This window comes from Jatropha curcas, chromosome 11 (assembly GCF_041381405.1).
Source record: "Jatropha curcas cultivar XTBG-Jc1 chromosome 11, XTBG_Jcur_1.0, whole genome shotgun sequence".
NCBI lineage: Eukaryota > Viridiplantae > Streptophyta > Magnoliopsida > Malpighiales > Euphorbiaceae > Jatropha > Jatropha curcas.
In genome coordinates this window covers 7443645-7464677 of record NC_143161.1, presented here as the reverse complement: position 1 = coordinate 7464677, position 21033 = coordinate 7443645, and the positions used below count along the sequence as shown (strand labels likewise).

Below are 21033 nucleotides of genomic sequence, written 5' to 3'. Positions count from 1 at the left end.
TCTTTTAACTTTAGTTTTGTTTTGGGACTGTCGCTGTTTATCAATGGTAGCCTCTACCTCCTGCCTTCTTTTTTTTTTTTTTTTTTTTTTTTGCTTTTAATATTTTATTCACTCTAATAAATTCAGATATATTTTTTTACAACAGATTTGTCCTATTTTTTATTTTGTTACTGTTATTTTTGTCTCCATATTTGGTGTTTGTTGTCCCTTCTTTTATTGTGAGGGTTTATTACTAATTAAAATAATATATTATTTGATTTTATTTGGTTGTAGACTTTAGATTTTGATTTGTAAGTATGGATCCTCGATCGATTTCGATCGATGGAGCCTGATAGTGCAACTTGTTCCTTCATTGATGCTATTGAGGCACGTACACTCATATGTATTTGTCATATGTTGCAAATTATTGAAAAAACAATCCAGGTATAGAAGATCCAGAAAAATTATTATTTTGTCGCTTAAATCAATTAACAGACTATGTGCTGCTATGAAAATTTATATTTTTTGTAAATAACAAATTCAAGCGTAAAGATCGAACATTATATTTTTTAACTTTAGTTTTATTGTTCAAAAGAATATGAATTCTTTTGGTTTGTTAAAAGATCAACAAACTCTGTTAGCTACTACTAGTAGAGTTATATATCTGATCTATATGATTATTTGTAATTCTTAATATTTTATTAATGAATTATATTTTTTTAAAAAAAAAGTTTAAATCATTAATTTTAAACCTAATTTAAGTTATCTCATCAATTTAAAAATATTATTATATGTTAAGTATATTATAAGTAAAAAATTAATAAAAAATAAATTACGAGTGGGATAAACGAGTACAAACAATGTGAACGCACATTCATAAAAATTCGTATGTATATATAAGGACTAGTACGTATATATATATAAATAAGGACTCATAGACACATTAATCTTATGAAATTAATTATCAATAAATATTTTAAAAAGTAATATCTTTATTTAGTGAATTTATTTATAATTATTACAAATAATAGAAAACTACTAAAAATTATCTTTTGCTTATATTACATGTTGAAATAAAAAATAAGTTAAATAGTAAAAAAAAATCATTAACGTTAAACTTTTATTAATTCTAACTAATTCTTTTAATTTTATCAATCAACACTCTCAACTTGATTTTTCATATCAAATTTAGCTTTTACCTGAGTGTGGCGGTCAAATATGATTTATGAAAAAGACTTGATGTATGAAGAAGGAAAATCCATCATGACAATAGGAAAAATAGAAATAGGAACGTATTGCAGTATCGGCAGAAGAAAAAGTTAATCTAGAAAGAGCATGAGTAACGCAATTGTCCTGCCTGCGAGGTGCGTGAGCATCTCCAGTTTCCAACTTGTTGCAGTAATGAAAATAGAGAAAAAAAGATAAGTCTCGTATTCAATATCAGCAAAGCAAGCATAAGATAGCTGCTGGACCTGTTGAAGAGCATCTGATTCCAAAGTGAAAGAGTGAAAGCCTAACTCTATGGCAATTTGAGAACCAAGCTTGCAGCCTCAATCTCTGCCTGTTCCGCAGCTAAAACTAAAGGAAGACGCTTTCAATATGCTGCCATCATCTGTCCCAAATGGTTTCATATACCCCATAGGCAGGGTGGCGTGGCACTCTAGGTGAATTTCACATCGAATAAGTACAAGGTATAAGTGAAACACATAAAAATGGTAAGTCTTAGACTAACAAGACGTCTTTGGGCAATTGAGTTTGTTCTAGCTAATAACATAGTCATGTGGCCCTGAGCGAGTTAGAATCAAAGTGGACAATATCTCGTTAAGCCTAGACTGTTATATTCCCGATGACTCAATCCAACCCACAACTTTAACGATCAAACACCTATGGATTAACATTCACCTTGAGGTCCATTTTATGAAAATAGCATCATTATTTGGACAACAAATCCTCTATGCGGAAAAATTTATAAATTTGGTATCTCAATTTTTGAAAAATTTATATTTTAATATCTCAACAGAAAACTTTTACAATCGAGTATCTGAACATTATATTTTTTCAATCAAATATTGTCTACTTATATGGCAGGCCGAAAATACAAATAGGATTATTATTTTTAATATATATATATATATATATATATATATATATATATATATATATAATATAAAATTTGAGCCTCGGTCCCTTATGCCCCTTCCATGTTCTACTAGTGATTTCACTGATCCCTCCAGTTTGGAGAGAAAATAATGGGAGAAAGAGGTGAAAAATTCACTTATTCTTGTTAAATTACTTAAATACTTTAAATTAATTAATAAACTTTAACTTTTTCTTAATTATTTAAGTGAAGATATATTTATCAATTTTAATGATAATATTTTTTTTCATCTAAAATTTTAGGATCCAAATAAAAAAAAATTGTTTCTTCCATTCATTATATACAAAATTGCAAACACAAGATAAAAAATAAATTATCGAAAAAAATTGACATTTATTCCAATATTTTGGTTCATTTCCTTCCCAAACGAAGCCTAAAAATCCGTCATCTTTTTCTCCAAAAAAGGCAAAATTAAAAACGAACAAAAACACAAACACGAAGCCACGAGCTGGACGGCTGGACCCATACCAAACAGCTCCGTCTTTAAAAACGCGAAGTTTCCACTTCATCCTTTACTCGAATGCTAACCGTTTCTAGAGTCCGATTGCTAGCCATGTCCGGCGCTACGATGCTCTCTCCTTCGAAATCCTCAGTTGTCCTAAAAAACCCTTCTTTGCATTTCTCTTCCAGTTCTAATCTCCTCGATGGAGGAAGAGGAGCTGTCAAGAGTCGTGTTGCTTTATCTTCTCAGTTTGCTCGCGCTATTTCGCTTCGATGCTTTGCTTCTTCCTCTTCAATTGGATTTGATCGAGTTAAAGTTCAAAATCCAATCGTTGAAATGGATGGTAAAACCTCCTAAAACCCTAGCTTCTGTTTTGAATTGTGGTTGAATGTGTTTTGTTGGACTTGACGTTGAAATGGAGGAAAATGTAAGGCCAAAAGATTTTTTTAAGTTGTTTATGTTCTCTCTTGGATTGCGTGAAAATTAATGAAAGGCTGGAAATTCTACAGTTGATTGTTTATCGGTCTTCTTCTTCTTATTTGTTAATTAGTTCATTTGATTTTGGTTTAGTTTTCCTGTTTCTTTCTTTTTTTTTTTTTTTTTTTTTTTTTTGAATATGCGAAGTTCAATTTACTACTGTTATTCTGTCTGATGATTAGGCGATGAAATGACGAGGATCATTTGGAAAATGATAAAAGAAAAGGTAACCGTATTTGTCTTTCATAGTTCTCCAATTTCATAGGTACGGAGTAATTTTGTGAGCATATAAATTTCTAAAGAGCTTTGGTGATTGCAGCTTATATTTCCGTATCTGGATTTGGATATTAAGTATTATGATTTGGGGATCTTAAATCGTGATGCCACTGATGATAAGGTCACTGTAGAAAGTGCAGAGGCCACTCTTAAGTAAGTTGGCTACACCTGTACTTAGGTTATCACTCCTTGCTATGTAGTTTTCCCTTTTTATTTTTTTGGAAGTATCTTTTAGCGTAGAAGATAATGAACCTATGGGCTTATAGGATAAAATGATTACCGTTCAACAAGCCGCAGTTGAACTTATTTATAGTACATAGTTATTTTAAGTTTTCGTTTAATATGTTTATGTTTTCATCCTAATGTCTTATATGGTGCAGGTACAATGTTGCTGTAAAATGTGCTACAATCACACCTGGTAAGCTATTCTTGTTCTTCCCTCCCTTTTGGCATCTTTTGTGATCAGAACATATTGTCATTCTAGGTGCTAGTTTATGTAACCGTTGATGTAATCTTAATTCTATACGTGTAAATGGAGATTTTGGGGTGGAAACTGCTACTGATTTTGTTTTATGCCATTATCTGCAGATGAGACCAGAGTTAAAGAATTCAATCTGAAGTCTATGTGGAGGAGTCCAAATGGAACAATAAGAAACATCTTAAATGGTTGGTTATTGTTTTGTGTTAAAAAAAATAAAAAGTTTTTATTTTGGGTATGGGTGGATATGCATCAATATTTTAGCAAACATCCTACGCTGCTGGAAATTTCTATATTTTAAAGTTCTCATTTTATGAGCTACTGCTAACATTTAGAACTGCAAAACACCATTGCTTATATTTTTTACAACTGAAGTTCTTGCTTTATTATCTTGTGACACCTTTGACTGTATATCATCTCCTGTCTACAACAGGGTGTCTGAAAGTAGTGCAAGAAAGAATCTAGTAGGTGGTTGTTTTCTGTATTCTGGGCAGCTTGTTGCAGGTTTATTTAATTTCTTCTAGGGGTTATTACTAGACAACCATCTCTAAATTTCAAGATACAGTCTATCACAATGTTTTTCCTTCTTCTTCCATGTATTTAAACAGCACAAGGATTAGTGGGGTAGTATCTAAGGAACTTCTTGAAATGAATGTGAATATTTTTTTTCCTGTTTCTCACAACTTTACTATGCTTGTTAGTGGTGCAGTATGCATTTTTCTTTTTAATTTCAATCCCAGTATGGTAAATGATGATATATTGTGGTAGAGAGTACTGAAGTTGGATAAATTTTTGTCCGTCATCAATTGGGCATTTCATTCTACATGTGTATGGCTTGGATGCAGTATTTCTGGTTGGCATCTTGTTTACATTTTGTCCTTGTGAACCCTTCCTACAGATGTTGAATGCAAAAGTTTTACTGTTTAGTTGCTATTGTAACAGTTTATTTGGGATTTTTTTCTATTATTTTTAAATTATCATGTATTTTAGATTATTCTAACGGAAGGGTTTCTTACTTATCTAGGCACTGTTTTTCGTGAACCTATTCTCTGCCAGAACATTCCAAGAATTGTTCCTGGTAATGTTCAGTTCCTGCTGTACGCTTGAGAGCCTATTAAGTGTTTGGAAGCTGTATTAAGTACTTATAAACAGGTCTGCAGGTTGGAAGAAACCTATATGCATTGGTAGACATGCCTTTGGTGATCAATATCGTGCCACAGATACAATCATTAAGGGGCCAGGAAAACTTAAAATGGTTTTTGGTAAGCTTTCATATTTCTATATCTAAGCGACAAGGCTTCTTTCCTCCTAGTCCTTATTAGGTGTTATTAGTAGTTACAACTTTCTCTTCATATTATCCAGTGCCAGAGGATGGTGAAACCCCGATAGAGCTTGATGTTTATGATTTTAAGGGTCCTGGTGTAGCGCTCGCTATGTATAATGTTGACCAGGTTTGTTTGTTGCATGAATATTTCCTGGAGATCTGCATTGCAATATGTAAATACTTGCCTAACCTTTATGTAATTGAGCAGTCTATTCGAGCTTTTGCTGAGTCATCAATGTCATTGGCGTTTGCAAAGAAGTGGCCTCTTTACTTGAGCACTAAAAACACAATTTTGAAGAAATACGATGGCCGGTGATTGCTTCTTTCCTCCTTGCACCTCAACTACATACTTTAAACCTCTAATCGTTGTATCAGTTAAACCTCCAATTTTTAAATGAGAGAAGAAATGCACAATTATAATCACTTGTACATTTCACAGGTTTAAGGATATATTCCAACAGGTATATGAAGAGAAGTGGAAGCAAAAATTTGAAGAAAATTCAATATGGTATGCTTAAATATAGTTTGTATTCTGTTGTTCACTATGATAAAAAGAATTGATGGAATGCCTTCTGGTTCTCAGGTATGAGCATCGGCTAATTGATGACATGGTTGCTTATGCATTAAAAAGTGAAGGTGGTTATGTCTGGGCTTGTAAAAATTATGATGGAGATGTCCAGAGTGATTTACTAGCTCAAGGTGCTAAAATTTTTCACTCTGACTCTCCTTACTCATTTATATGTCTAGGTTTTAAATATTGTAAGATAATGGCATGTGTATCGCTGGACCTCTCAAGACAGAACTTATAATACTAGGATAAGTTCTAACTGACACTTGTCAGTTACTAGATGGCAGATTAAGGTTTGTATTTTCCACTAATTTTAGATCAAAGGATTCCTGCTCTGCACAGAAAATCTCATTCAGTTAAAGTAGTGAATTTTCTAGTTTTGCGAAAACTATGTAGGGAAACTAAGATTAATTGAAGCCAACACAGTTAATAGAAAATAATGGATTTAGTATGGACAATTTATTATTTAATAAAATATTAACACCTTTTTTCCTATTCAATTGAAGAGGCACGAGAATTACCAAATCGAACCGATAAATGATGGTTCTGTTTTTCATTATAATGACCTTAAGCACTTGCTTGCTGTGACTTAGCATCCCTTTCTAAATTTGGTTTGCTTTGTGCAGGGTTTGGTTCCTTGGGCCTTATGACTTCTGTGTTGGTTTGTATCAAGTTATTTTTCAAGACTAATGCTAGGTTCTTTATTTTGTTATGTGATAATTTGATGCTTTGGATACTGTAAAATATGCAGTTATCATCTGATGGAAAGACACTCGAAGCTGAAGCAGCTCATGGGACTGTAACTAGGCATTTTCGGTTACATCAGAAGGGACAGGAAACTAGCACGAATAGTATTGCTTCAATATTTGCATGGACACGAGGACTAGAACATAGGTATCTAATTGACATTATAAGATATCTTTAATTTTTTGGCGACTTATTTTGATATCATTGTTAGTACCAATATAATACATTCTATATAACAATTTGGGCTTTGTTTTGCCTCTTACGAAGTCCTAGGCTGGTCGATGTTCTTCATGCAATAAAGTTGAATCATGATCCTATGACATTTCAATTTGTTTTTCATTAATAAATGACCGCTATGGTTTCTTCCACCTAGGGCCAAACTGGATAAGAATGAAAGGTTACTTGATTTTGTGCACAAGTTGGAGGCTTCATGCATTGAGACAGTCGAAGGTGGAAAAATGACAAAGGATCTTGCGATCTTGATCCATGGCCCTAAGTAAGTGGTTTTGTGTTTTTACCCATTCTATCCTTGGTTCTTGATTTGAGTGCTTAACTGCTGATTTTGGGATTTTCTTTTCCTTCGGTGGATATTATCTTATTAAATGTCAATGAACTTAATGTTTGGATTAAAGAAAGCCTCATAGCGATTCATAGATCACCTAGCAAACGTTGGCAATAACTGATAAGGAAATGAAAGTAAAGATTATAGGAGGTTGAATCTTTTTGATGTTGCATAAAGTTAGGACTTGGCCTTGCGTTCTTTTTTGATATTCAAAAATAGTAATGTAAAAGTTGGGAGCATATATTTCTCTTTCTTGCCTGGTGGAGCATGAAAGTTTTATGGAGCTGTTTTGAGCCGACCCTAGAGATAAAATTTTTTTAATGCTATAGGTAATTAGGAGGACAAAGGAAGTAAAAATCCAATACATTCAAAAATAATATTAGGTGAGTTTGTAGCATTAAAAAGTGAATTGCTTTTGTCAGCTTGGAACTGATCATCCATTTCTGACTGAATTAAAGATTTGTAAGTGGAAGGGCTCTGATTGCTGGACAATACTTAGAAGAAAAGAAAAAAAAAGGAAAAAAAAAAAAGAGAATGAGAAACTTATCATCTAACAGAAAGAAAAGTAGCTGTGTCCTGCGTTATCCGAGAGACAGTGTTGGAGTGGGAATTTCCCTTGACTTGCTTTTATGCTGCATTATCCGAGATATGGTAGTTTATTAATCATGTAGAAGGTGTCGTCAGTTATGCAAACCTTTCTGTTTTTATCGGGAGCTTTATTATGCTGAAATTGTCAGTAACTTCGGCAAATGTTGGTAAGGGATAATATTTATAAGACGATGCTGATGCTGATGCTTGCAGGGTGTCGAGGGAGTTTTACTTGAACACGGAGGATTTCATCGATGCTGTTGAACAAAATCTGGATGCAAAGCTTAAGGAACCTGCAGTGGTATAAACACGTCTGATTAGGAAATTCACATGGATGGGATAATTTTTTGCAGTAAAATAAATATTTTTTAAAACCTAATTTATCATTTTTTTATCACACAGTTTCTTTGTCAAAAGGATGGAGCCTTTCAGGTTTCATGAGTACGTTTCTTTTTATTGACCAAGTGATAATATACTGAGATATCATTGTTTTCTTTCTTCCTTCAAAATTTAAAAAAAAAATTTTTCCCTTGTGGCCTGTATGTGTAAAACGAATCTCCAATCTGAAATTTCAAATGCAAATTCTTATCTTCTGCTGAGCTCTAGTTATGCAATCAAATGTATTGAAAACAAAGAGAACTTAAAAGACTAGCTGGAGTGCCAATAATGTCAATGGTTCGTTTGTAGATTTATTATTATTATTATTATTATTATTATTATTATTATTATTATTATACTTCAATTTGTAGGTTTGAGATTAATTGTATGGTTAATAGGTTTTGAGAAATTTTCATTTCAAATTAGTTCCAAATTATTTCAATTTTATTCAATTACGTTTAATTTTATATTTAGGCTAAATTAATATAATTCTTTTATGTTTAGTTAATTGATTTTAATTTTCTCAAATAAAATAAAAATTATTATACAAATGAATTTTTTAAAAAATTAAAGATACAAAAAAAAAAGGCACTAAAAATTGAAGCAACCAAAAAGAAGAAATTGAATAGATATGAGGTTCTTTTTTTCTTCAAGCGTGGGAACTCTTCGATTAGAATCAGTAGGATTGATTTTCATAATAATAACAATAAAAAAATGTCGAAATTTTAAGATAAAAAATTATAAAAGTTGGTTTTATTATATTTTAATATTTTGGGTAAATTAAAATCATTTTTTATTGAACAAAAATAGGAAAATATTTTTATTTTGGTAAAAAATGAAAATTAAAACAAAATCCGAAAGGAAAAAAAACTGATATTTAAAAATAGAATTGTTAAAGTTGATTCATCGTTATTTTCCAATTTGGTACTTTCTTATTTCTACATTTTTTATTTTTTAATTGGATATAATTAACTATAAGCAATAAATATATATATGTAAAGCTATGATTACAGTTAGTTTCATTGATAGTTAAATCTTATGTTCCGTTTCTTTTTGTAAAATAACTTGCAAAAAAATAATTTGCTTATAATATTGTCTTTGAAAAATATTTTCAAATGACTTATTTTCAGTTGTTTAGTTGTAATATTAAAAATTAGTTAAAAATTAAAGTTTTTATCTCTTATGACCATAAAAAATATTATTAATAATATAAATTTTATAATTTAAAAATTTTATTGTTAAATATAAGAAAAATGTAAAAAAAATATATAAATTATGAAAGCTGCTGGTGGCTGATTGTAATACCCCGAATTTTTATTTTCAAAACCTTCGAATTTTTTTTAAATCAAAAATCGCAAATTTTGGCCGTGTGGGCTGTAAATGTAAAACAGGCTCAATTCGAGCTCAAATTTTCAAATTGGGCCCAAGCCCAAAAATCGAAAACCACAAGAATAATTCAAAAACCAATTGAAAAACTCGAAAATCGAGCAAAAATCGAGCCGAATCATTAAATTAGACCAAACCGGTTCGAATCGAACCGGAATGGTCTAGAAGCCCCAAGATTTTTTTTCTTTTTTCTTTTTTCTTTTTCTTTTTCTTTTTCTTTTACTTTTCTTTTTTCCCTTCTTCTTCCTTGCGCTAGCACCAAGCGCGCGACCTCCTCTCCCCCTTTCCTCCTCCGTTTCCGGCCACCTGAGCCGACCGAACCTCCATCGTGCCACCATCGAACGGCAGCGACCTCACTGCCTCTCCTCTTCCCGTTTTTCTGCGGCGCAGCGACCTCACTGCCTCTCCTCCTCTCGTTTTTGTCCGACCACCAGAACCAGCGCCACCTCGCCGTCGCGTCACCGCCGCAGATGCTCAAGCCTCCTTCTCCTCCTCTCTGGCGAGCGCAACGATGGCAGAAGTCGCAGTTCTGCTCCACCGCCAGATCGCGTCTCCTGCTCGATTTCCAGCGACCTCATCGTTTTTCGGCGATCCACGTTAGCAAGGTGAGTCCCAAAATGCCTTCCCGTTATCTTTAGATAAATAATTAATGGACAAATTGAATTTGAATGAGCCACTTGAGATGATTGAAGATTTAGGTTTTGTCAATTGATAAAATTTGGGGTTTTAGTAATTAATTGCCATATTTTGTAGATATTGATCTCAAAATCGAACTTACAGGAAGCATTCTTTATTTTCAGTATACTGTTATTTGATCTCAGGCCTGCTGGCCGTCGGGCCACCGTGGCTTGTGGCGACGGTTGATGTTTCCGGTAACCGGAAAGTGCTAAATAGGCAGAATTTTGCACTCAACCAGTAGAGTATGACTATAATGTTAGATTTGTAATCTGACATTGATTGATATTCAAACTATTGTTTGACTTGAATTTATAATTAGGCTTAGAAAGTATAAGACTGCAGAAAATTTGTTAATTAAGGATATTAGCTACATAATTACATGAATAATACCTAAGAATGAATTAGTTATACAAAAGTAATGTTTAAGATAGGAATCTATCTCCTTGTGGATCTGTTAGTTATTAAGCTTCAATATATTAGTTAATAGTAATCTTTAGTAATCAAAGCTGAAGTAATGCTTAATTCTATTAGAAAATGGCTTAAGTCAATTTGATCTGGGTCTGAATTTATTTGTGATTATTTTCTTGTTTGAATTTTATAGCTTTATATGGATTTTTAATGTTTTCTAAGCATGAAATTGACATGAATTGGGATAAGAGGGGTTTTAATTTTATGTTGAAAATAGGAGTGATCGAATAGGCCTAGTTAAAATTATTATGATTCTTGTTAGAGAACCTTGATAGGTAAATACATTTAATTCTGAACTCATGAATGCGAAACATTCAGAATGATTATTATGAATCCAAACGCGAAAGATAAACTGAAACATTTGAAATAGTAGGTTTAATTCTCGCTAGGAATAGTTAATCGATATATTTTAAGCTGTAAGTTAAATCTCTTAGTATATGTATTCTTTAGATTTTAATTTAATAAAAGCATTTGTTCGTATTGGCTAATATAAAATTTAACAAAGGTATAAATATGTGGCTATTATCTTTAAGCAAGAATGAAGAAATGAAAGATTGATAAAGAGTACTATAATAGTTAGACACTACGAAACTATCAAGTGAAAGTAATTGAAATTAACTTAATGATATTGTTGTTATGGAAGGAGGATGGGATTTTAAATTGATTGATTGCCCGACGGATGGGCTGTGTGCATTGATTGATAAAGATATAATGATATTGTGATATGTGAGCAGGTAGATAGTTCAATTTTTAGGGGAGGTGCTGTCGAAATTTTGATAAAAATTAGACTAAATTTTTATTTAACAACATAATTAATAAGTTTATTTAGATTAGTTCTATAATTTGGTATATAATAAATATAGTGCTCTGATTATTTACTATCTTTATTATTCATTTAATTATTTACATATTTATTTATTTATTTTCATTATTATTGTTAATATTGTTATTTATTTTATTATTGTTGATTATTGTTAATACTATTTATTTATTTATTTGCATTGATTTTGGATGTTTAATTGTGCATTGCATTATGATGTTTAATTGATTAATATGTCTGCATTTGATTGCAATGTTTGATTAATTGTGTTGTGATAATGCTATGCTTTGTTTGTGTGGAATTGGGATGAAGTGGACCACCGTGGGTTTGTGAGGACGGTCTGTGATATGGATCCGAATATTATATGATATTTGACCGTCGGCCGGGAAAATGGGAGATCGGCGCCCCCTTGTGCACCTGATGATATAGATTACATGGGAATTCACAGGATGGCTTCTTGTTGTTGCGCACCTGATAATCTAGATTTGATTGTAGCCCGCAGGGTGGCCTCCTGTTGTGAGCACTTGATGATCTAGATTGGATGGAGACCACCGGGTTGCCTCCTGTTGGTATGGAAAAGAAAAGAGAGAATGGGAAAAACAATGAGAGGACTGGTCAGTGAGGATTAGACCAGTTGGCCGTATGGGGGATCGGCTCCCTGGTGCACATGTATGAGAGGGCGAGCCATGTGTGAGGACGGCTCGTTGGGGTTTCATGTGGTGCCACTGACTAATTTCCACGTGATATGATTATATGAAGATGTTTATGATTGTGAGTGCTGGTGATATGCCATTTGTGTGAGTGGCTGCGTGAGCATATAACTAGTCGGATGACTAGATTAATATGTGTACACATTTGTATGACTGCGTGTGTTGTGCAATAATTATTACTCCTTAGAAAACTCACATGTCTTGTTTGATTTTTCAGGAAGTAGGTTTTTCCTTTAATCCGATTTAGGCTATGTTTCTTCGGCGCAGGGAAATAAGGAATTTTTCCTAGTTCCATAATTATTTTGCTATGTATACTAACAATTAGTGACTCCGCAGTTGTAGGATTTGTATACTTTTAATCATTTATTATTATAGACGAGATAATTATGTGAACCCATTTTATAAATGTGATGCATTGTTAATTAGGCCCGAACTGTGGAATGTTGTAGCCGATAAATTTGGGCCGAGATTTAATAAAATCTTGAGGTTTATTTTTCATAATCATATGAGCTAAATGTTGAAATTTATACCGAGATATTGGATTCTAGTGTTCCAGGCTTACTACGGGTCTCGGGAGCCTTAAGCCTACCTGGGCCCTAGTGCCGGTCCGGCCCATGGAATTGGGTCGTGACACTGATAGTGATTTGTCAATGTCTGAAAAATGTTTTATTTTCTAAAAAATAGGAAGTTATTTTTCTTAAAAAATGACTTAATTTTTCTTTGACCATGAAAATATTTTCCGCTGACTTATTTTTCTAAACGCTCCAAATAATGGAAAATTGTGAAAAATATTTTCTTGCAAGTTATTTTACGGAAACAAACGAAGCTTTAATATATAAAATTTTGATGAATTTTTGAATATTTATGAATAATTAGTCTTGAAATTTTTTCTTAAAAAAGAATTGCAAAATTTTCTCCTTTTTTTTGAATTTAAATTTTTTTATCCTTTTGAATAAAAAGAAAATATTATTTTAATTTATTCCTAAATTTAAAAATTAGAATTAATCGAACATAATTGAAATAATAAGAGACCAACTTGGAGTAAAATTTTTATCACTACCTATATTATAATGCAATAAATTTCAAACTTACAAATTGGGATATGATAACATTAGATTTAGAAATGACATGTAAATACAATTATTTATAACAAGTTATAAAATTCAGAGCAAAACAATAAGAAGTACACGTGTTCGAGAAGAAGATTCAAACTCAAATCTTTCACTCTTCACGTAAATAAAAAAGTCAATCAAATCACACCTAATTAATAATGTTTAAATCAAATTTAATAACACTACTTTCAACTCCCTTTCCTCGTAAAATTCCAATAATTAAACACGTCCTAAAAAATTATTCATTGTTTAACATGAAAGTTTAGATTTTATATTCAGAATAGGAACATGGTTCTACTAGAAACATCTTGATCTCACAAATAAGAAAAAGTATTAGCTAACCGTAACATATTAATTATTCATAAACAATACTTTAAAAATATTAGTAAATAACAACTCATCTTCTTCTCCTTGTAGATGAATTTTGGTATCATACCTTACTTCTAGTCGAAGACTTAAAAGCGAAGTCGTCATTGTATAATGGAAGACTGAAACGGAAGAAATAAAAGTGATCACGTGGGTGGTCGGTGAGTATCATCGAAGGGCCAAAGAAGTGACAGAAAACTTTTTTTGACAGAAACGTGGGTGACATAAGCTACTTAAATCTTTTCATTTCAATTGAACCGTAATCAATAACAGCTCCGATTCGACTGTTTTTATCTGTTTTTACCGGTATAATCTGGTTTTTCAGCATCCATTTTTAAATATTCAATTCCGACCCAATGATGATCTATTCACAGATAAACCGATCCAACTGATTGATGCGGTTGGATTATCAGAATCATGATTATTATTGAAGTATTGGACCTATTTTAATACAATTTTAAGAATTTTTTTTATATTTTTTCAAAATGTCCAAGTCTAAAAATATTTTTATAACCTGGATTGCTTTAAGAAACAAAGAGGCTGATTTGAAGTGCGAAAATCGAAACCATATCCTAAGCTAAATTAATTTCCAATTAGTTGATTCTTATAATTATATTTTAAACATTATTATCTTGTATAATAAAAATTATTAAATAATATTATATAAAACTATTTTAGAATATATATGACGTAATCATATTGGATTTAAGGGGGGGAAGACGCGGATTTCCATTTGGGTGAAGGCATGCAAGTTCTCATCCCTGGCTTTTCCCGATTGTCTCATAGCAAGAACCTTCTAAAAAAGATCAAACTAAAATTTCCTTGTTCTTTCACCAAATTATATTATATTATTTTTTTCTTTTCATTTAACAATAAAGTGCTATTACAAACTAATTTTAATAATTATATTAAATTTGTTTTATATTGATTAAAGATAAAATTATTTATATTTACTGAAGAAACAAGATTTTCAAAATGAAAATAAAATATTTTTTTACGATCAAATCTCAAATATTCAACTCTAAACAATATGTAGTTGGTAAAATTGTAAATTTATTACATTTAAAGATGCAGTACATATTTTAAAATTTATTCACAGATGGGTTTATTGAAAAAAAAAAACCATTTGATTTCAATTTCTAGTTCAATTATTATATAAATAATGAAATTTATGTTTATACTCAAAATAGTTTATTTGGTTCGAACCAATCAAATTCAGACGAGCTAAATCAATTCAATTTGATTTTTTTACTATTCGATTCTGAATTTGGTTATTATAGAAATGTATTCAGTTAGATCGAACCGGGGTTTATTCGCTTTGGTTTGTCTCGGTTAACCCACAGCACCCCTATATATACGTCAACGCCAACTTGAATTTGATAAAGGAAAAACATTGTTGTTATTTTTCGTTTAATTAATTCATAATTAGATTGACGTTATTTTAATCTTTTGACCAAAACCGATTTTATTCCTATTTATCTCACTATGGCCCACAAACTCAAGGAATCAAGCCGCTTTTGCGGTCTATAATACACGTGGAATCAAAACGTGCGGTCTAGATCATTTCTTCATTTCACATCTTCATTGTTGATTCTTAAACGAGGGCTGCACCATATTATTTCCAACTTCTCCTTCTTTTCCCTATTTATATCCCCTCTAGAAAAAAATCGATACAGCGCGAGAAAATTTAGAGACTTGTTTACCGTTTGAGGGTTGAGAATCGAATTGAAAGATGGCGTTGGAAAAGGCTAAGGAGATTGTTTCTTCCAATTCCGTCGTCGTTTTTAGGTTCTCTCTTTCTGTCTGTCAATTTCTTTATCTTCTCGGATATACTTTTGTTTTTAATTGGTTAATTGGCTTGTTCTTTGTTCTGTTTTTTTTTTTTTTTTTTTTTTTTTTTTTTTTTTTTTTTGACTTGAAATATCATTTTTATGAAATTTGCAGCAAAACTACTTGCCCTTTTTGCACAACCGTGAAGAAGCTTTTTAATCAATTGGGAGCAGCTTTCAAGGCCATCGAATTGGATACTGAGAGTAAGTTACTCATTAATCTTTAATTTTCTGTTTGATGCCTGGGAAAATCTTAAATTTTTAAAATATAGAAATTATAAGTGATAGAATTTGGTTTAATTATGTCTGAGATATTTTCTTCACCCGAATTTCTCAAAATTTGTTAAGTTCATTTGTAAACAGGGTTATTTAATTTATTTGCTTATCTTTAAAGAGAGGGAAAAAAAAAAAAAAAAAAGGCAAGATGAGTAATCTCTTTTATTTGTTTTTTTGAAGGTGATGGTAAAGAGATACAATCAGCTTTAGCAGAGTGGACTGGACAACGCACTGTGCCTAACGTTTTCATTGGGGGCAAGCACATTGGTGGCTGTGATGGTATGCTCTTAATTTGCTAGCTATGCCATGCCAACATCTTTTTTTTTTTTTTTTTTTTTTTTTTTTAGCCTTTTATAACGTTTGCCTTTTAACTTTTTACGAAAAACTAGCTGCTCCAACAGCTAAATCAGCTGAATGCTACTAAAAAGAAGATAATTTTGCCGAACAAGCCATTTGTTTCAAATTATTAGTTTCATTTCCAGATTTTGCTAGTGGAGTTTCCCTGTTGTTTGCTTATTAAATGGGTTTTGATATATACATATTTATATATACTGTCATTGCAGCAACTACAGGCTTGCACGGTGAAGGAAAGCTGGTTCCTCTGCTTACTGAAGCTGGAGCTCTTGCTGCTGCTGTTGCCAAGGCTTAAGCTATAAAGGAGTTGGACTACCTTGTTAATAAAAAATAACTATGTTTGTGTTTATTTTATGTTGGTAAAACTTTAAACCGATCAGATTGAATACATTGTATGTGTTCTGATCTGATGGTATCCAGTGTCATTCTCAATATTGCAAGTCTGAATATATGGCTGTTTAAATAGCCCAGTGTTGAAAGAATATTAACATGAAATTCTATGATTTTCCTCACATTATCTACAGATTTTTGTACTCTAGCAAATGCTACGGGTGTTAAAGATGAGTCCGCATAATATATATATATATATATATATAAAGTTGCATTTTTATTCTTAAATAGACGGGTTAGATAAGTCAATGTAAAATTGCATTTTTATTCTTAAACTTGTCATACATGTTTGTGACTCCATCCGTTTAAATTCGTGATACTTAGTTTTAAACCATGTAATTTGTCAGTGGAATGTAATTTTTTTTAAAGTGGCGGTAAAATGTTTTTACCCTTTCATAAGTGGTGGTCAACCTAAAAAACAATAATAATAATAATAATAATAATGTGCAATATTTGTGGGCAAATTCATGTATTCCTGGGATCTTGAATTATCTAATTTTAGTAAGAGACTCACCTTGTTTTGTACATACATTTTTACCTCTAGTGTCTAATTTCCCTAGACTAATCCTCTCCCTTGCGCCCCCGATTGCTTCTTCACTTTCTTGTCAGTATCGTGTATGGTGTTTCTTCATGCAATCCCGTCTGGAAACACCTTGCTGTGCTCTTGGTGTGTCAATTACCTTTAGACTTTGAACGAAGTAATTAAGCATTGCAGGAACTCTACCCTTTTGCGTTAAATTCTGTGTCTTAACAGTATTGGTACATTTTTCATCTTAGACATCGATAAGACTCGGGAAACCATTTCGACAAAATGCTGTGTTTCATTTTGATGATCAGTGCAAAGAAGCCATAGCATGGCAAATGCATCAAGCCTATCATCAAGTACCTGTAAATCCATATCAAAGAAAAATATCAAAATGTACATATGACGTAAAAACAGAACAAGTTTGTCATAAAAAAATAACCTCGAAGCATAATCATGGCAAGCGCAAAACTTAATTTCAAACCGTCTCCAGGATTATTCAAATTAACTTTGTAAAGCATAAATTTGATTTATTTCCTATATGAAAGGGTAATGAGAGTTTGGAGGTACAAACCACAATGGAGCAAATGGTGATGACAAGTCAAGGAATGGATATGGCCACCTGAAATGACAGACAATAGTCCCACTATTTGTTAGGGAGACAAAGATGGGGAAGAGGAAAGTTAAAAGGGAAAAGAAAATCACCAAATTGATACACAAGCATGAAAAATCCACTGGAGAATGACAAAACTACCCGTCCATAGAATGAAGTAAGACATCCGAAACCAAGGAAATGGCTGAAATGGAGTAAAGAAAAGTAAATGAATGATAATTGGAAAAGAATTCATGGAAAAGAAAAAAGAAAAATAAAAGCTATTAATTTACCAGGCAATTCAAAGCTGCATCACCAAGGAGTACAATAACATTGAGCGAGTGCATATTTACTGTCATCTGATATGATTTTAAGACACCAAAAGAAAAGAACAAGAAAAGAATCAAAATAGATAAACCAAGATGTGAGGAAAAATAGAAGCATCACAATTCACAACTAGTAATCCATTACATATTGTGGCCACTAGGTCCAATTTGCTGAACCTCTGAAACCCAAAAGACAAGGTATAAACACAGAATATAGACAAAACAGCTAAAATGGTCTCAAGATTAAGCATGGTCAAAGTTAGGCCAAGGCTCGTTTGAGCACAACGACCATTTAACATATTTATGTGATATCTCTAACCCCAATGAAGCGCATACTGTGGATATTGATGTTTAATTTGGAAGGTTAGAATGACAGAAATGTAAGGGATGCTCAACCCCGGATGAGATCAGCTCCCAACTTTGAGATAATGAAACAAAATCATGTAGGAAACTGGAGGTAAGAAGGCAGGCACTGGGTACTGATAGTACCCAAATCAGTAAGACTTGGAAAAAAAAAAAAAAAAAAAAAACTTAAAGAATAGTATATAATGTCACAGGCTGTCGTTCACAGCATTAGCTTCGTCAAGTGCTTAGGCAATGAAGAAAGACATATATCAAATTGCCCAATTGAAAGGCTAGTTCTGCCTTCCCAAACCCTCCTAAGCCAAAGCCATAGGAGATAGCACTTGGCGCAAGATGCTGGATAAATTTTATAAACAGAAATTATATATGCATGAGTATGTATACAAGCATCGTAGACATATGCCATCCAAGAGATTACATTTCCAAAAAGATACAGTAAGATTCCAGCATGAACCAACAAGTCTTTCATTAGCTAATACGCAAGTAGGGAATATTAACATGTGACTGGATCAAGTGCGCCTACAGTTATATCTAGATGCAGGAACCAGTAAAGAAAATAGGTCAATAGCTGATTTAAAATGTCGTACTTACAAAATTCAGATTGTAATCTCTGATGGTAAGAAATGGAAAAATAATGGCCCAATAAACACAATCAGTAAGCATGACCGCCCCAGCATTCATCTGTTTATGATAGATGAAACAGAGGAAATTGTGAGAGAAACAAAAAAGAATATAGAAAGAAGATATTCTCATAATATACTTCCAATTTTTATCAAAATGTAAAGCAATTCTATTAGACAAATGCTTTCAGAGATAAGACTATTTGAAGGCCAAAACTATGCCTGATAGCTGTACATGTTAAAAATCTCAGGTAGAGGGCTAGGAAACTTCGAATTAACAGATGGTTACTTTGCATTCATTAGTAAGAAACTTCCCCTACCAAGTTGTACAAGAACATGGCACCAAAAAAAACCAAAAAAAAAAAAAAAGAGAACATTTGAATCCTATAAACATGGAAAAAAATAGAAGTATTTGACAAATTACTGTCCAGCCATTTTAACATTCAGATTCAAATGCTTTGGACCCTATCTGCTATCTCCACTGTACCAAAGCTTTTTCAGCTTGGAAGAGAATTTACCTGGAATAGAACTTGAAAGAGATAACTGGAAATGCTTGCTGCTTGAAAATCATAAAATCCCTCTTCAGTATTTGAGGATTTTCGCACACTTGGTATATTTGTCCTTTCGTCGTATGTCAGAGGAACGAAGTACCCCTGCTCAGCATGGTCTCCAACAACATCATGGATATGAGATACGGCCTTGTCCATATTGTGATACCGGTAACACCCACAGATGGATAGCAGTAACCCAAACTACAAATTAAGTTGAGATCATAATGAACATGGTTAACGCTCCAAGTGCAAAATGATGCCAGAAATATTATTTGAACAAATGCAAAAGGTTGTTCACAAGCAAACTGCATCCATGATTATGACAGCTAAAGTAACTGTACTGTACAATACAAATTGGATGATACATTCAATCAAAATAGAAGGGAGTGTCTAGGGAGGAAAACACATACCCCAAAATAAATGGTAACAGAAGTAAAAGTCCACCTGTGGAATCCCAAAGCTAAAATTAGATTAAGAAATAAAATAAAAATTTTAAAATTAGCTTGAAATCTGGAAGGACTAAACTTAGCTTGTAAAGAAAATTTTCAATTAATTGATCGACATAAAAGTTCAAACTCAATTTGTATTCAACAAAGATGAGAGATAGCATACTGGGTATAGTAGTAAAACATGCCAAATCCATTGGTAGAAACTTTGGAAATAAGTGAAGCCAAAAGCACAGAGAAAGCAATAGCTCGATAAGTCAATAACCAAATGGGGTGAATTTGCACAAGACAAGGCCTCCATGCTCTATCTTCATACAATGAATGATCCACCTCTTGCTGCGTTTTTCTTCTGCAAGATCTCAAATTATCCAAATCTTCATATTTCCAGATAACGAATAAAGATACAAGTACAGGAGTGAACACCCAGATTGCACATAGCAAGACTCTCCAGTTTAACCAGTAATTCAAGGTTGTAGAATCAGGGGTAACCAATAGCTGCATATCCTGATAAAAAAATGAAAATGTTATACATACCCATTTCTTGATTCCTCATCAATTGCACAAATTCAGATTCTTGTTTTCGAAGTTGTTATTAAATGTCAACCAATTAAACAAAAAACAGAACCTAATTAACAAAAAGTGAATGAGAAAAGGGCACTCACAGTAGAAATAAAGAAAAAAAAGACAGTTTCCTCCTTTTGCTGTAAGTAATGAATTGGAAACACTATAGAAATGTGAAATAGGGTCGGCTTTCTATTGGTTTGGTGAAAAAAGAAAACTTAAAAGACGTTTAAAAGGGTAGACTTTATTTGCAGAGGCTGATCGGAAAGTTCTTGGAAATGAGTTTGCTGCGAGTGGGTGATCAAATTTTCATGGTAACGGAGGATAAAATCTATACGGACCAATTAAATTCATTTTTGTCGAGACAAATTATTTTTCCTTTTTGTTTGTGGAAATGATAGGAGTGGGACAGAGAATTTGGATGGTGGAGTTGACAATTGGAACACATGCTTGCGGCGATACGAGGACAACCAAGAGCAAAGCCGACATCCGATTCACACCATGACATTAATCATGGGTTAATTACAGATTGGTCCCTAGACTTTTTTTAATTAGTTTAGTTTGTATCCCACGCATAGGTACGACCATTGTTCGGTCTTAGGTCTAAATCAGTCAAAATCGATAATAAACTGTGATCAATGATTCTTGTTTAAAAAAAACGGTGTATTTAAAATTCGATTTCAGT

General features: G+C 32.4%; 3 protein-coding genes across 3 annotated transcripts; 2 read left to right on the top strand and 1 right to left on the bottom strand.

Annotated features, from left to right (window-relative positions):
• The first annotated feature begins 2565 nt into the window (after nucleotides 1-2565).
• On the top strand, nucleotides 2566-8198 carry LOC105641272 (isocitrate dehydrogenase [NADP]). The gene is made up of 15 exons (XM_012225785.4): nucleotides 2566-2922; nucleotides 3239-3282; nucleotides 3376-3485; nucleotides 3713-3750; nucleotides 3921-3998; nucleotides 4835-4888; nucleotides 4971-5072; nucleotides 5173-5261; nucleotides 5343-5446; nucleotides 5574-5642; nucleotides 5718-5833; nucleotides 6329-6363; nucleotides 6454-6596; nucleotides 6823-6945; nucleotides 7813-8198. Exons 1-15 carry the CDS (start codon nucleotides 2658-2660, stop codon nucleotides 7904-7906), a joined length of 1464 nt encoding a protein of 487 aa, XP_012081175.1. The 5' UTR covers nucleotides 2566-2657; the 3' UTR covers nucleotides 7907-8198.
• Nucleotides 8199-15249: 7051 nt separating this feature from the next.
• On the top strand, nucleotides 15250-16271 carry LOC105641264 (glutaredoxin). Its single transcript, NM_001308706.1, is given in 4 exon segments — nucleotides 15250-15305; nucleotides 15462-15550; nucleotides 15803-15901; nucleotides 16186-16271. Coding segments are annotated over 4 exon segments (330 nt in total).
• Nucleotides 16272-16818: 547 nt separating this feature from the next.
• Nucleotides 16819-20815, bottom strand: LOC105641253 (hypothetical protein). The gene is made up of 9 exons (XM_012225761.4): nucleotides 20450-20815; nucleotides 19954-20291; nucleotides 19752-19785; nucleotides 19309-19542; nucleotides 18762-18851; nucleotides 17775-17840; nucleotides 17595-17686; nucleotides 17464-17511; nucleotides 16819-17252 (listed from the first exon to the last, which is right to left on the bottom strand). Exons 2-9 carry the CDS (start codon nucleotides 20286-20288, stop codon nucleotides 17135-17137), a joined length of 1017 nt encoding a protein of 338 aa, XP_012081151.1. The 5' UTR covers nucleotides 20289-20291; nucleotides 20450-20815; the 3' UTR covers nucleotides 16819-17134.
• Nucleotides 20816-21033: the final 218 nt, after the last annotated feature.

Coding starts and splice junctions, on each gene's coding strand:
- LOC105641272 (XM_012225785.4), top strand. CDS start 2,658: ATGCTAACCGTTTCTAGAGTCCGATTGCTAGCCATGTCCGGCGCTACG. Junction 5,262..5,342: donor CTATGTATAATGTTGACCAG/GTTTGTTTGTTG, acceptor GTAATTGAGCAG/TCTATTCGAGCTTTTGCTGA. Junction 5,643..5,717: donor TTTGAAGAAAATTCAATATG/GTATGCTTAAAT, acceptor TCTGGTTCTCAG/GTATGAGCATCGGCTAATTG.
- LOC105641253 (XM_012225761.4), bottom strand. CDS start 20,288: ATGCAGCTATTGGTTACCCCTGATTCTACAACCTTGAATTACTGGTTA. Junction 18,852..19,308: donor TCTTTCAAGTTCTATTCCAG/GTAAATTCTCTT, acceptor TATCATAAACAG/ATGAATGCTGGGGCGGTCAT. Junction 17,253..17,463: donor TCACCATTTGCTCCATTGTG/GTTTGTACCTCC, acceptor ATGGATTTACAG/GTACTTGATGATAGGCTTGA.